The sequence below is a fragment of the Nymphaea colorata genome, chromosome 6, assembly GCF_008831285.2.
Source record: "Nymphaea colorata isolate Beijing-Zhang1983 chromosome 6, ASM883128v2, whole genome shotgun sequence".
Lineage (NCBI taxonomy): Eukaryota > Viridiplantae > Streptophyta > Magnoliopsida > Nymphaeales > Nymphaeaceae > Nymphaea > Nymphaea colorata.
Genome location: NC_045143.1, coordinates 11,071,233 through 11,087,529, shown reverse-complemented (window position 1 = coordinate 11,087,529; position 16,297 = coordinate 11,071,233). Strand labels below are relative to the sequence as shown.

At 35.5% G+C, this 16,297-nt stretch overlaps 1 protein-coding gene across 5 annotated transcripts; it reads left to right on the top strand.

Annotated features, from left to right (window-relative positions):
* LOC116255383 (uncharacterized) lies at nucleotides 1-12,664 on the top strand. 5 transcript variants are annotated; one of them, XR_007573670.1, is made up of 8 exons: nucleotides 1-166; nucleotides 816-930; nucleotides 1,604-1,662; nucleotides 1,767-2,049; nucleotides 3,121-3,296; nucleotides 3,375-3,666; nucleotides 3,802-8,919; nucleotides 12,442-12,664. XR_007573670.1 is itself a non-coding variant. In XM_031631176.2 (7 exons), exons 2-7 carry the CDS (start codon nucleotides 899-901, stop codon nucleotides 3,857-3,859), a joined length of 900 nt encoding a protein of 299 aa, XP_031487036.1. In that variant the 5' UTR covers nucleotides 1-166; nucleotides 816-898; the 3' UTR covers nucleotides 3,860-11,584. The 5 variants fall into 5 exon arrangements, 4 of the variants coding, with proteins under 4 accessions (XP_031487036.1, XP_031487038.1, XP_031487037.1 ...); XM_031631176.2 differs by lacking the exon at nucleotides 12,442-12,664 and having other exon boundaries at nucleotides 3,802-11,584; XM_031631177.2 differs by lacking the exon at nucleotides 12,442-12,664 and having other exon boundaries at nucleotides 2-166; nucleotides 1,557-1,662; nucleotides 3,802-11,584.
* Nucleotides 12,665-16,297: the final 3,633 nt, after the last annotated feature.

Sequence of the window (16,297 nt, the reverse complement as noted above, 5' to 3'; positions counted from 1 at the left end):
AGGGCTTAAATTGGATAGAGTGCGCCAGGGCAACTCCCATACGTGCGCTGCTTGCATGTAAGCTTCTTCCTTATACGTCCATTCTCTGCTTCTTGCCCTGCTGATAATACCAGTGGAGGTAGCTTTGGTCCCTCGCTGATTTGAACAGCAGGAACTCGCATCGACGGTATGTCTCTATTTTGTTGCAGTTCATTCCTTGAAGTTTCATCAATTGGGTGTTCATGAATTTGATTCCCTTTGATGCAGGAGTTCGTGCTTTATTCTTTTCTGCATTTTATTTAGTTCTGTCTTTGATCTCAATGTAAATTTTGATGGTGTAATATCAGGCTTTTCCTGTTTATTTTAGTCATTTGTTTATCTATGTCTTTTGGGGTAATTCTCTGGACTTCTGCGTTCTGTGTGCAATTAGTCTTTAATGAAATTCATATATGAGTACTGAGTTCATTCTTGTGTTTAGTTGAAAAGTCAAAATGAACAGTTAAGAAGTTGGCTGTTTAATAATCAAACGAGCAAATGGCATTCATGGTCAGTTCCTCAACTGATTTTTTGTTTTTTTTTTTTTTAATTTTTGTTGGAGATTTCTCGGTGTTCTTGAAACGTTGACCTAACCCATTGGTTCTAATGGATAGACGGACCTGTTCATGATAGCTTGAAGTTGTCATAGGTTATTGGTTATTTTGTTGGCAAGAAATGCTTTGGGTGATGTGTGCCAAGTGTTTACTGTATTGATTGAAAAATTTGTATCCAACTTTCAGTGTAAGGATCTAAGTCTATAAAAAGGCTCTGATTTGATGATTTTCTTTTCATGTACGAAGGTTGGGTTCCTTGGGTTAGTGAAGACTATCCCATTATAGGGTTCAGCTGGCGATATGGAGAGCATTTCTTGCTAAAGCTTTAAATGGCACGAAGCTTGGATATATGTCACCAAAGGTGATTGAGGTTGCAATTTTTGGTTTCTTGCAGTGTCACAAATATCATGGTATTTTAAAAAATATTGCGATATTATCGAAAAAAAGAGAAAAGCGAAAAAAATGGGAAAATCGTGATATTTTAAAAGAATGCAACAAATAAATTTATCGTGATTTTCCCCAATTTTTTTATTTTTATCTTTTTTTAACAATAATCTCGTCGTTGATTCAATTTATACTTAAAGTGTTAAATTAAATTATATTCCATTATTTTTATGATCATTAAAGCATTCTTTCTATCACTTTCATCTGGTTTTACTTACGTCTTCTTATTAGGTTCTCTTTTATTTTATTTTTATCTAATGTTTAGAAATGTTTTGCTGCAATTTTTCCGAGAAAAACAACTTTACTAAAAAAATACCCCAGAAAAACCTCACCATTAAAAACCCTAGAACGATATTTGTGACAATGGTTTCTTGTTTGGCTATAGTTGAGACGTGTGTTTGGAATAATTTGACCTAGTCAACAATTTGTTGTAATATTTTAAATACTCTTGTTGTGTTCAAGAACTAATGCAGTTACAGGCTTGATGCTAGAGCAATGCATGTTAGAGATTCAATTTACTTTTTCTTTTTTACTTGTCTTTAGGGATTGAGACTGTGAAGAATAAATACTGTGATGGTTTTTCCTATCAGTGTTGCAGAAAAGATACGTTTTCTTCAGCCTATGTGTCCTCAATTTTTCTTGTTAAGAGGTGCTCCAAATTCTTTTGTCATTTTATTTGCTTTTAAAGTCCTCCTGTTGTTTCAACTGCAGAATTTGTTATTCATAATGTAAGTTTTGTTCCTTTTATGGCAGGGAGATTTTACAGGACTCCATCCCTGAGTTGCAGGCTTCGTCAAGGCTTGCTTGAGTGTGGTTTATCTTTCGCAGCAAATCAGAGACAAGGTTCTAGAAGGACCTGCTGGGAAAGATTTGTCGGCAAAATGCAGAATTGTGTCACAAATGTTGATACAACTAAAATGGGTATGGTACTTCCGGCAAATGAACTGCATGTAGAAGAAGCAGTTCATGCTCTCAAGTCTGGGCAAGTTATTGCCGTACCCACTGACACTCTTTATGGCCTTGCTTGTGATGCCTGGTAAGGATTAAACTTTTTGCTGTGCAAGGCATGGGTTACTAGGATAGTGTCTTGTTATCTCTATTTTATTCTGTGCACCTGTATCAAAGTGCATAATGTAGGAGAAACTAAATAGAGCATCATTTTGTTTACATACCAGTATGTGCTTCAAAATTCTCCAAGTTACAATATTTATTAGAACTCATGTTGCCCAAATTGTCACCTATAGCACCTGATGGAGGAGGTGGAGGAATAAGATGTGCAGTGTATCTGTTTTTTCCATGTCTATCTAAATTTGCAGCATTCAAGAATTAAATGACAATAGCTACTTATCTATGTCAAATCAGTGCAAGAGCTGTCTATTGCACCCACAACCTTGTCCATATGTGTCAACAAGGCCATGGCACCCTTCCAAGCAGTCATGTGACATCACTGCCCATATACCATTGTATAACTTCCACAGGTACAATACAGCACAAAACCAGCAGAACTCTGTTTTTGTGTTTTAAGCAATCAGTCTTGAGGAATGGACGGGTGAATTGATTTGCATTTACTCTGGCTGGAAAACATTCACATGTACTATCCCCAGATGCCTGCATGTCTTTGTCCTATCATATATAGTGGTACAGGCAAATTTGACAAGGCAATAACCCAAAGTATATTTTTTTCAGGATAATTTTAGGAAAATCTTGGTCTTGAAGAAAAGTTAAAACCAATAATACTTTGAAAAGTAGAAAGTTTATAGTCGCAGAAAGTACTTAGAATGAAAAAAGTATAGCTGGATTAGAGTTTTTCTGGATACAATACTGCCACATCCTACAACAGATGTAGCAGTGCTACCATCAAAGTTGGATGTAAGCTAAAGGTGTTAGATTGCACGTGGGCTACTGTGATTGTTCAAGTAATGTTGCTGAGGGACTGCTGGGCAAGACAGCTAATAGAAGCACCAATGATCATTATTAATGCAAGATTCCCATCTTTTCCAAGTTATCATAGTTTTTCTACCTTAATTTATGCAGCTTTAGTCTACAAAGTATTTGTGCTAATTATGTGTGTCACTAAAATTTATGTGGTTGATCTGCTGTTTTATAGCTCTGTGGATGCTGTTAATCGAATCTATGAGATTAAAGGGCGGAAACTGACTAGTCCTCTAGCTATCTGTGTTGGAAAAGTGTCAGATATCTGTAGGTTTGCAGTCACAGAGAACTTGCCAAATGATCTGCTTGAATCTCTTCTACCTGGCCCTGTCACTGTTGTGCTTTTGCGAGGTCAGTTTCATACAGCAAACTCCCAACCTTGCTCATGTTTATGGAAGAAATATTAAGAGTATCACCATCAATACACAGGAGATTCGAGTAACCTGGAGGAATCCCTCAACCCAGGGTTGGATAGTATAGGAATTCGTGTGCCTGATGCTACGTTTATTCAAGCAGTTGCACAAGGTTTTGGAAGTGCCATTGCCCTTACAAGCGCCAACTTGAGTGGGCAGCCTAGCAGTGTTGACATTAAAGACTTCGAGGATCTTTGGCCACTCTGTGCACACATTTATGATGGTGGCCAACTTCCAGTTGGGCGTTCTGGGTCCACAGTTGTGGACCTTACAAATCCGGGAAAGTACAAGATCCTTAGGCCTGGAAGGTGTGTATGAATATAGCCAAGTACACGAAAGTAGTAAAATCTCTCTCTTTCTCTCTCTCTTGGTGTTTTACAATGATTTTGAGTTCTTCATTTTGATGTGTTACTGATTGAAAATATTGCTGTGTAATACTGCAGTGCTCTGGAAGAAACTGGAAACGTACTTCGGAGGTTCAATTTAGAGGAAGTTGTTTGAGTACTGAACAACAATTTCTCTCTGAATTAACATAAAGGATCAGAATTTTCAAATTTTGCAATTGGTGTCACCATGCATGAATAAACAAGCTGACCTCATGTCTGTAACATTGCCATACTATTGGGAAAAAAGTTGTGTCTGCCTGTAATTTGGCTGCTAGTACTTGCTGATAATTTTTATTACTCTTTTCTGTTTCAAAACAGGCAGCAGCGCGTTCACAAATACACAGGCAACACGAGAAGTGTTTCTATTTGGTTAATAACAAGTTCTCTTACACAAGTTTGCAATTAATGCTATCTATCATGATCAATTGCTCTATCCATATTCATTACGAATTGGTGCGTCGGATTTTTGTATGAGCAAAAGCAGTTGGTATGCCAGGCAGAAAGAAGAAGAAAAGAAATTAAGAAACAATATTGCTTCTTTATACCATCAGCTTCCCAAGTGAATGAGAATCAGTTCTGGATAGAGTAAAACAACAGCATGTCTGTGAATCTAAATCTCTGTTTCCCTCTTCTTTTAATGTATATGAAACTGAGAATGGTCTAAAGACCAACATCATGTCAAACTATTTAACATGTGAATGTGTTAAAGTAGGTAATTTTTTTTTGGTTTGCTTTTAGGGCTTGTTTAGTTAGCAGAAATATCAGAAAAGAGCTGGATATTGAAGTTAAGAAGCTGAGTTTTAACTTTTAAGTATTCTAGTGTTTGAATAGAAAACCAGAAAAACAAAAATGAGGTTTTTTGAAAGAATCAGACGAACCAAACACCATTAAGATAGTGAGGTAGTTAAAAATTGGAAAAAGTCTGACTTTTGAAACCCTAAAAACAGGAGATATCCCTTTTCTTCCTCCAGTCCAATCTCTCTTTTATCTTTGGTGGCTCTCACAATCCATCCGCTCTCAACCTATCATTTCCTCTTATCACAAGCTCCACTGTTCCGGAAATGAGAATGTAATCTCTCTCTCTCTTTCTCTAACCTCTCTCATTTGAGAGTTCTTCTTCTAGTTCTAATTCATTCTCTCTCTCTCTAACCTCTCCCTTTTGAAAATTTTTCAATATCTCTGGTTTTCTTTAGTTTAGGCACTTGCATTGTCAGTGTTCACATTCATGGGTGTCTGGCTACATTCCCTTTGCTGTTTTTTAGTGGTTTTCCATATGAAATTAGGCCCAGTTCAGCTCATTGAAGTGTTATACTCATTGGAGTGTTATACTGAGTCTCATTTCTTTCTAAATATTTTCCCTACTGTTGACTGTTATCTTTTCTGTATGTCTTTTTCATTTCTGAGTAAATAAGGTTATAGTGTTGCACCTGCACCCGAGTCGACGCGGGTGCACCACCATATTTGGTGCACCCGTGTGACAACCAAACAGTCTTTTTTCTTGAATTATTGGACCACAAAGAGCAATTACAGAACGTACATATTCAATTGGATGCAGCTTTTACAGTTTTATAATGAACATGAAGAGTGGATATATTTAAACTTGTGAGCTACAATTTGATCTGGAGAAGATGGTATCATCAGCCAAAAAAAGGTTGAGTGTGTAAATTGTAAAAAACAAGATAAAAGCTATATATATATATATATGTGTGTGTGTGTGTGTATGTATCAGAGAGTTTGGGTGCTTCTTTTGTTTTTTCCTATTGAAGTGAACTCTGTTTTGCATATCTGCAGCAATATAGTGAAGTTCAGTTTCACAGTTTAATGCTTTACATGCATATCATTTACATTTGATCTTCATGAACTCAAAATAAGCATTGTTCCTGAAGAAAACTGCTCATTGTTCATGTCTGTTCATCAGCTTTGGAAGGTGTAGAACACAGAACGTACATATTCAATTGGATGCAGCTTTTACAGTTTTATAATGAACATGAAGAGTGGATATATTTAAACTTGTGAGCTATAATTTGATCTGGAGAAATGGCATCATCAGCCAAAAAAAGCTTGTGTGTAAATTGTAAAAAACAAGATAAAAAAGCTTCTTGTAGCTGCAGGTGCAATTTCTTATCACCTCTTTACGAGATCTCTTTCTCTCTCTCTCTCTCTCTCTCTATTTAGTATATATATATATATATGTATGTATCAGAGAGTTTGGGTACTTCTTTGGTTTTTTCCTATTGAAGTGAACTCTGTTTTGCATTTCTGCAGCAATATAGTGAAGTTCAGTTTCACAGTTTAATGCTTTACATGCATATCATTTGCATTTGATCTTCATGAACTCAAAATAAGCGTTGTTCCTGAAGAAAACTGCTCATTGTTCATGTCTGTTCATCAGCTTTGGAAGGTGTAGTACCTCCTCCCATATTGATTACATTTTTATCCATTGTCTCATGCTATCTTTTTGTTAGTGTTATCCATGACCTAATATATAATATCATAATCATCAGCAATATCCTATTGGCTTCCATTTCCCATTTTGAAATGACTGCTTTATAGAACAATAGACACACTATTCTTGTCGTAAACACAATTATATGTGGTCTCAACTTTTAAAGACACTGTTGGTGACACTAGTCACCAATATGGTCCACGTCTGCTAATTACTTTTATTAGCCATTCCTTTTGGAAAAAATGGCATGCTGTATCATGTTCCATTTGTGAATTTACTCTATCAAATAGGTTTAAGAAAAAGTACAGAAATTCTTACTTGATTCAAGTTGTGGCTTTTGGTAAATCAATGCATTTTACATAGTGTGAAAAGTGAAGCCATGATTGATGATTCACATGGCACTATGTGTAATGTTATTTCTTTAAAAGGTAAATGATGGGTTTTATTTTAACTTTGAAAAAATAATTTTACACGACACTTTATGAACTATGTCACTTTATAAACAAGAAGAAATACTAAATATATATCAAAATAAAAAAAATATATCAACATAAACAAATAAACAACATAGAAAATATATATCAATGGATTTTGCAACAGTGTTTCTAAGAAGCCTATGAAAAACTTTAAACATATGGACAACTGAGCAGCCCCCTAGACAGTCAAATATAAACATTAGTCGAATTTTCATGCAGGAAAACAAAAATACTACTAAGAACAACAATAAAAAGAAAAAATAGTTCATGCAGGAAGGTCGCTGGAGGTCGCCGAAAGTTGCTGGACGTCGCTGGAGGTTGCTGGATGTCGCCCACAATTTTGTCGAGGCTCTGCGTTTTTGAAAGGAAATAAAGAAAAAAAAACCTAAGTTTTGGACGAAAATAAACTCGGTCAACATTGTCCGAGTTTGTTTTTGGACAGATACGGACCTGGGTACGTTGAGTGTACCTGAGCCGCACCCAACACTGTACCCATACCCGTGTCACACCCGACTGATAGGGGTAGTCCACCAAAATTAAGATACCCATGTTACATAGTTTATGAACTAATAATCAAGTTCATTGCATGACTTATAAATCAATTTAAGCAGTCCTTAGATTTACGCAGTTCACACACACACACACACACACACACATATATATCAACAAAAATGAAATTACATTTAACATAAAATATATAGGGCTGATGTGAAATAAAATTAGAGGCTTCGTGATTTTATAAGAGCCTATGTTTGTCATCAAAAATAAAATATTTAAATTTTAATGACCATTATGTTTTTAAAGACTCTAAGGAGTAAGTTATAGTGTTATACATTGAAATATTTATTTGATACTTATAAATATTGGGATCCATTTATCAAATTTATCTTTTTTCATAAAGAAAAAATTTACCTATTTTCTTATTTCCTATTATTTATTCTGTTTTTTCTAATTTTTAATACTAAAAAATAAATTTCCATTTTACATCATATTACATTAGGTGACACTATGTAAAATTGACTCGACTGATACGGGTTCCACATTCACAATATTGGCTGTACTGGTGTTCATGAGCCTAGGTGGGGCAGCTCAAGCTCAACTTGAGTCTCGAAAGACTTTGCTTGAGCTCAGCTGAAACTTGGGTGGGTTGAGTTTGAGTTCACCAGCTCAAACTTGACTCAACTCAATCTGCTTCAGCTTGAGCTAATCTTAGCTAAGATGATTTTTGAGACTAAATCAATTAACTGCAGCCAGGCAAACATTAATTTTTATAAAAAAAAAAGAAATGGAAAGGCCATAGGCCACTTTGAAAATGGAGAGCTTTTTTTGGTAAGACAAATGAGACTCCCAACATACCAACTAATCTGGTTGTCTTAATATTAGGAAAGATATTGTCTATATATTATCATAATGAACTTATTCAAGCCTAAATGAGCTGCGCTCACCTGGTTCGAGCTTGATTCATTAAAGAAAACAAGTTAAACTTTGACTACAAGAAGAGGGGCACACAGTGACAGATAGATGAGCCGTTGTGATGGCCCCCAAATGCAACAACTGCTCGAGTCGTTGTGAAAAGAGGGGAAAACAGTTTGTAATTTTTTTTTAAATTGTACTAAATTCCATCTTTTAGAAAAGATGGAAATATTGTGGCTTTTCATCTCCATGTCGACTACTTTGCCCCCCTTACTGTTTCATCTTTTTCACTGTGTTTACTTGAGCAAGGGGTTGCAGGCATTAATGCCTCCTCAACTACGAAATGCAGAGAGCTTCTCCTATGATCCTATTCTGAAATTTCTGCCCTTCTCTCCACTTTGACTCTCCTCACACTCTCTCCATCTTCTGGTCTTCACCAGGTTGATCTCAAGCTCTGAAAAATACCATAAACAAGAACAAATTTTATTGTGTCTTTATGTTAAGTTCCTTATGAGTTTATCTTAGATTGAGAACAAATTTTTTGAAGGACGTCGAATTTTGAGGTTCATGTTCCCTGTTTCACGAATTTCTTGAGCTTTTCAAATGGAATAAAGTTCATTGTCATTTTTCTTTCCCATTTCTTTTGATTTGTGCCTCATAGCTATAGATAGGTTGTTTGCCTTAATACCAAAAATGATAACTTATTTGGTGTACCTAGGTAAATACTTAAAGTTTGTTCACATGTGCCCGTGTATGATTTCTTTTAGTTGCCTTTCAATTGGTTCAGGCTGTAGCTCAGGGTCTTCAAGCATCTGCTGCGGCATTTTGCATTGCCATATAGTAAGTACAAGTACCTGCCAATATCTTACCAATGAGATTAACTTGGATGCTTTAAAAGTAATTTTGGGATCTTTTGAATTGATGAACTTTGATTAAGGGAGCCACTTTCTTGTTATTGAAAGTTTCTTATATTTGGTACTACGTAAACAGTCATATGTTGGGGCTATTTGCTGGCACATGACTTTGACCTTCTCTATTACACGGTTGATGTAAGTCAAGTTTTTTGTCAGTCAAGCATCTAATCAGTAGGTTACTGTTCTACGTGGGAGAAATAACGACTACCATGAGACTTCCTAATATAGGTTGTCTGCTTTGTTCTTCTTCATTAAAACTGCGATATGCACTCCTTGAATATATCCATTGGAAGAGGCCCACTTTGGCTACAGCTTCATGCACTAATTCTCCATCTGAGCTAACTGATATCCTGGATTTCCAATTTATTTTTTTGGACATTTTGTATGTTAGTACGACTGATGGGTATTCTGAAAGCAATTTGAAGGTGTTATAAAGCTACTTGCTCTATTTTTTTCCTGGAACTCCTAGTTACTTTAGCGGTTTAGCTTATGACATAATTGCCATTTTGCTTTAGAATCTCTGTGTAACAGCTGCTTCTTGTCCGACAAGGGAAATTCTATTGAAGGGGAAGAAGGTTAGTTCTTTTTTGAAGGCATGAATCATCGAGATCATTTGCACTTGGATGTTATAGTTATTTTTTTCTTTTAGTTAAGTGGTGAGGTCTAGTTGGTAAGTGTGTGCTGATACTGAAAAACGATTGTTGTGGCCATGCTCTACCTATTCATTCTTCAACTCATGTTAGGCTTGCATGGAGTGCTTTTCTCCATGACAAACGAGTGGAGGCAAAGTTTATAAAATTTGTCCACCAGATTGGGTCTGTCAAAGAATTAATTGTGTTGAACCTTCTGACAGTAATTATTTTATTGATATTCTCTGTTAATTTCTTAGTAAAAACTTCCAAAAAATTGCATGTTATGTTAAATAAGTGGTATATAAATCTTAAGTGAGAAAGATCTAATTTCCACTTCGTAGATAATATCAGTTCAAAGAGGATCTTCAATAAGGTACTTTTCTATTCGGGAAAAAAAAAAACTTATGATAACATTTGTAAACGTATCTTTATAGATGCATCCAAATGATTCGAGAAGTACTTGCATGTAACTGATGTGTCAAGGCATTCAGTCTGTCGTGTTGTTTTTCTTATATTGATTATTTTCCAACTGCTCTTCACTTCTTTGCAAGTGAAAGGCATAGCACTAGCAGAAGGTAAACCTCTGCCACCACCTAGTGTCAATGCAGATCTGTCCCCTCAGCATGGATGATTTGAGATATGCGCATGAACAGGCATGCTGCAGTCTAGATCTTTGGTTTGTGGTTCTTGTGAAAGAGGAAGAATTATGTCTATATATACTCTGGTGCTTTTACTTGACAGAGGTACTTATGTTTGAATGAGCAGAATGGATAAGATGGAGGGACGCTTAAGCTCTTCAAATATGGGATCATATGATCTAAAATATGAATATTCATAATGCTTGATATATGAACAGGAGAATAAAAAAAATAGAGCTCCTTGTTATTAGCTTTCGTTCTTGCTAAGTTTGCTGCTTTCATTGCTTGAATGTCATGGTAAGGAGAAGGAGGAAGTATTTTACATTCCTACTGTATTTTCTCCTTTTTTCCGTTTGTCCTTCATGGGTGGACCTTGCTTTTGGTCCTAAATTTATGATTTGGGAAAATAAATCAACAGGGCCATTAAATCTTTGACTATTTGGGAACATGGTCTACAAATCAGAGGCATTTTGGCAAGAACCCAAGTAGTAAAGAAACACCAACATGGCAAGGACAGTAACTGCCTTGAACTGATAAATAGAAGACATCGATCTGCATTTTCCAGTGAAATCTGAAATGAATAAGCAACAGGACAAGGACAAGTACCTACAACAGGAGATGATTCTGAAGACATTCAAGCTGCTTTTTGATGCTTTGGTGCTGCTCTTAAGATCCAATGTGATCTGCCAACACTGTGGGGATCACAAGGCAGTCAGTCAACTTGAACCAACTGTTTGTTTTACCCTCGAAAATTGCCAAATAGGAATGGACAACTCAAGAATAGTACTAGAAGTGAAATGAAAAACAAGTGATGTGTCATATATATATGTGTGTGTGTGTGTGTGTGTGTGTGACTGTGTGATTATGCAGTGGAGAAGGAATGGTTGTGAAAAATATTGAGGACTTCTCCATTTAGGCCATGATGTCACATGTATGCTACTCAAATGAAGCAGTACTAGTACAGAACCAGTAAGATACTTGGATGGGTATTGGTGCGGCCTCGGGTAAGTCTCAAGTATGGTCAAGGCCATACCAGGTGCGATCAATGTACCTGAAGCTGAATCAGTCCTTTTTTGGACTTGGTCAAACTTAACCGAATCCAAGACCATCGAAAAATTGGGTTTGGTTTAATTGGGTATTACTGTGTATGCATAGGTTGATTCCTTGATATTATATAAAGCAATAAAAAATTACAAATTTATACAATGTATGCCTAGCTTGAAACTTCTTGTATTGTTTTTTTTTTTTTGATTTCCTAGGCAAAATTATGAGTTTGAACTTTGAATCTATAAATTGTGAATCATGAATGTGTTGTTTTGTATGTTTAAAATCTCATCTTTTGAAAAAAAAAAAAAAAATATATATATATATATATATATATATATATATATTATGCATAGTCACAAAAAACGATTTTTTTTCAAAAAAACGCAAAAAAAATTGTAAATTACATGGCCATTTAAAATTAAAAAAACATTAAAAACAAAAAAAAAACTTGCTTTTTCACTTTTTTTCATTTTTTTCAGTTTTTTTAATGCCAAACAGTTTTTTTCATTTTCTATTTTTTATTTGTTGCAAAACTATTTATCTTTTGATGTTTGTGTTATTAGTTTCTCACTTATTTTATTTTTCCACAATTTTAGTTTTTTAAAATTTTTAAAATTTTACCATATTTTTCTTATTTTTTTCAAGTTCGCCGTATTATACCCAAGAAAAACCTTGCTGTTTAAAATTCCGAGACGTTATTTGTGACTATGATATTATGTACAACTTTGTCCTTGTAGCTTAGTTTTCTTTAAAATGCTTCATATTGGCACCCGTACCTATGTGACATAGCGTTAGACAATAATTATCGTAAAGATCTCCAGTATGAACCACAGCGTTGTCAATGTTGGTTCTTGACCCAGACGAGTGAGGCTACTGATTGGCAAATTGACCAATTGATTCAGTTGAATTGGTTGTCGGTTGGCAAAAATTATACATTAAAAGATTTTTTTTCTAGAAAATAACGAAAACAGATCAATCATCTGAGTAAGTTGTACAGTCAATTTGCAATTTAAATTGCTGCTGGCCATGCTTTGAAACCATATTATTTAGCAAGTTATAGCATTTTCTTTCCATGTTGTGGAACTTTTATGTTTGCTGGACGTGCTTATGGCTCTTCACTGTTCAATGCAGTCTGCGATCCAAATCACGTGCACGGAAGAGAGCAGTTATCAAGCAACTCAACTGCCAAGGCAGTCGATATCCTAGTTATTTCTCAAATGAGGGGTTGCCTCACTGCTTAAAAAGATAAGCACACATATAACTTTTAATCTTTTCTGGACCATCTAAGGCTCTTTGTACAATAGCATCTCCTTATTTTAGAGCTAGATGAGAAAGATATAATAAGAAATTTGGTGATATGTAATTAATTGGATATGTGTTGTACGAGCTAGATTATCCATCAAGTTTTAACTCAAATGCCAAAAAACTATATATATATATATATATATATATATATATATATATATATATATATATATATATATATATATATTATAAAATTTTCGTTCTGATGCAAGTAAGAAATAACTATACCCAGCCTGGACCTGGTCATGCATAAAGTACTTGCTTTACTGAACCTGACTAGTACGATATTGGTTTGAGATCAAAACCTGATCCACGGACATCTCTACTCTGATATTTGTAGGGTATATTGACAATTTGTCGTACCTTGATATGCCATATTGAGTGGTGAAGTAGGTAGATGGGGTTCTCTTTCTATGCTGGGGATTTGGCCTTTCTTTATGTGATGTAACAGCTTTATGATGTCTGGCATGGAAAGCACAATGTGGCAATACTGTTAAGTAATTTACTTTAAAATGTAATGATCAAGGTGCTACTTACTAGTTACTAGGCCTCTCAACATAGTTCATCTTAGCATTCTGACATGCTTTAAATGAAAATAAGTCAACTCTATTCCATGCACTGCATTGAAATCATCTAGTGCAAAGTGTCAACCATGAACCCATGTTGGTGGGTGATATGCAGAACATTAGATTACAACAATGAAAGCCTGTTAGTATGCAGGCTGCCCATAGGATGGCTGACAGTGGCAACCCACATATCTGGTACCTCTATTTAACAGTCGCAAGCACCCTTTTGCTCCAGAATGGATACTGTACTCTGTTATTCAGAGGTTCACCAGCTGCTCATGATTCGTTGAGGTCCTCCACTAGAAAACCGAGAAGACCAACACCAATGACATTCAGAGACAAAACAAGAGCAGGAGTAGATTCAGAGCTCATCCTTGGCTGCTTGTAGTAGGAGTTGACGAAGGTCATGAGTCCATGAACTACCAAATGAGACAATGTTTACCAAATGGCATATATATCAAGATCCGAGGAATAACCTTGGATGGTTAGTCTAAGGATATATTTTTTGTAATACTCATCACCTTCATTTTGCTTTTGAAGTTTAAATCACTACTGCCAACTCAATTTTCTGAAAGTGGTCCAGCCTTACATACACCATCTGCATTGAATCTTTTGAATGCTAGTTCATGAACATCTACTGGCTAAGAGGGCTAATTTTACAGGTTGTACTCTTAGGGGTCGCTTGGCAGTTGAAACACTCTATGAGTGTTCTATGAATTTATGCCAAAGATTTGGGCAAATTCATGGAACATTAGAACTAGGTGTCCATGAATCTACCTCAAATTTTCAGGCAGATTCATGGAACACCCATAAAGTGTTCCATTTCCCAAACACCCCGTTAAGGCACACCAAGAGGACAGTTCAACCATATCCTTAACATGGTCAATATTGTTAGTGAGTTTGAAGATAACTTGATTTTTGGTCTAATGCATGATTTAACATGCTTATATGTGTAATGAGTTGTAGATTATATAGTACGGTTGCTGAACTTAACTTCTTCCTTTTTTCTTTTCTGTCATTTTGGTTCGTACTGTCGATGGGATGAACATCTTGTTGGCTTCATATTTAGATGCTTCTTTGATGTTTAAAGTTTAAACAGCTTCATATACTTAACTTTTCTTCTTTCGTCTGTCATCACCATGGTGTTTGTCTTACAATTCTCTAAATTGGGGCAAGCACACACACTCTCTCTTTCTCTTTACCTTTTCAGAATATGAAGACTCGAGCAACGAATAATATAGAAGTTGAACCAAAAGTAAGTTGAGCTTACAGACAACTTACATCGTCTTCAGCTCTAGTAGAAACTACGAGCAGTAAAGTACTGAGGTCTCAGTTTTCTGCTTAAGCTCTGCACAATATGAGTGAGAACAGCAGATCCAAGCTTTTCGTTGCCTCTTTTAGGTCCGCCACAGGATAGAACACCTTACCATAATTTGAAAGAAGGAAGTTGTGAAGATGTTGTCAAGGCTATCCAGCATTGGTGGCTAACGAAATTAAAGTAACTAAAGAAGGAAATTTCCGTTTTGGAGGCCCCTTTCCAATTATGAGTTTGAATATATCTCATATCTATGGATTATTAATACAAGCCTCATCACTTCGGTTGGCATCTTTGGCCTTTCACCATCGTCCTTTCAAGTCTAGTCAAATAGCCTATAAGTAGAAGAAATTAACAATAATACCTTTCTTATGAGAGCAAGAAATAGCACTTTTGGAAATAAAATGCTATTAACAATCAAATTTCACATTTTTTAAAAATTATTAAGACAAGTGGTAAATCACATTTGAGCTGTTTAGCAAAACTGAGGCCCATATCAACAACTTTAATTATAAACCATTCTTTGTGTTCACCAAAAGGTCGTTTGTTAAAAGACAATCTTTCTCTTTCTTTCTCTCTAAACTTTTATAATCTTTGTTGGCTATTAGATTGCTAGTGGTAGTCAAGCGCTTAAATTTCAACATAATGCAATGCAACATCATTTTCAAGTAAAGGCATCATCAAATTCGAGTATTTGTCATACACATAGCAAGTAATCTTGCTTGCTGACTATTACTGTATCCTTGATTTCTGTTTATGCTTCTTAAAATGCTCTTGATAGAAGTGCATGTAAGTTCACGATGGTTTGGATTATTAACTTAAACAAGTTGAAACCTTTGACTTGTAAAATGTGATTAACATACAATTCGGCCAGCATGCAATTTATTCAAATTGTCTTTGGCCAAAGTGCAGTTACATCAGGAGTGCTATATATCGTATTGCTTTTACGTAGGAAGAGTTGTTGCAAATAAGCATGTTAGTGTATGAATTCCATTGAACATATAATGAGAGCAAAGTAAGCATTTAACTATTCATTCTTTTCAAAGATTCTAGAAGCTTCTATATAACGATAGTTGATAGCATCATTATGAAGGTTAACGAGGCTGGATGCTTGCATTTTATAAGACGAAAGTTTTCCTTGTTTTGAATTGCCTCCGTCAAGCTGTCAATTGGAACATGTATAGGTCGTTAGAGAACTTTTATGAAGAACTTCCTAAGCTTTAGTTTATGCTTTTCTAAGATGAAGTTTATATTGGGAATTCTTAAATTGTTATTATTTGAAAGGGCATTAAGTAAAAGCCAGTCCTGAAATTCAAGTCTAGATCTCTTATCGAATCCATCCATCTTTGGGTATGGAGGATGAAAATTAACAAACAAAAAAAGAACAGTAATTAAGTGAGAGAGACAACGTAACATTACCAACGCCTGGCCAATGATGATATGACAAGCAGAGTAATGCAGCAGAGAACACATATCAGAGAGCTCTATAATGAGCAAATGTAAACAGAAGCCACATAAAGAGCAAATCCAGGCCATCGGGAGGCCAAAAAGAGATTGAGAGAACATATTCTCTATAATGCTAGTGAACCTGCCATAGTTGCTAATGCGACATTGTTGGGGGGGTAGGCCTCTCGAACTTTTATAATAATGAATGAAGTAAAACGATTACAAGAAGAGAACAGGAGGAGAGTAAAGACAAAATACAAGAGAGGCTAAAAGCCTCACTAAAAATAATTAGACCCCTTCTCCCATTCAGTATTGAGGGTGAGTCTTGTCAAAAGACCAACAACTTCCCAGCAGG

What these genes read in the sequence shown, in the direction of transcription:
- LOC116255383 (XM_031631176.2), top strand. Translation starts at nt 899, where the DNA reads ATGGCACGAAGCTTGGATATATGTCACCAAAG. An exon ending in TTGGATATATGTCACCAAAG is followed by an intron (nt 931 to 1,603) that starts GTGATTGAGGTT and finishes TTTTCCTATCAG; the next exon opens with TGTTGCAGAAAAGATACGTT. An exon ending in AAGATCCTTAGGCCTGGAAG is followed by an intron (nt 3,667 to 3,801) that starts GTGTGTATGAAT and finishes GTAATACTGCAG; the next exon opens with TGCTCTGGAAGAAACTGGAA.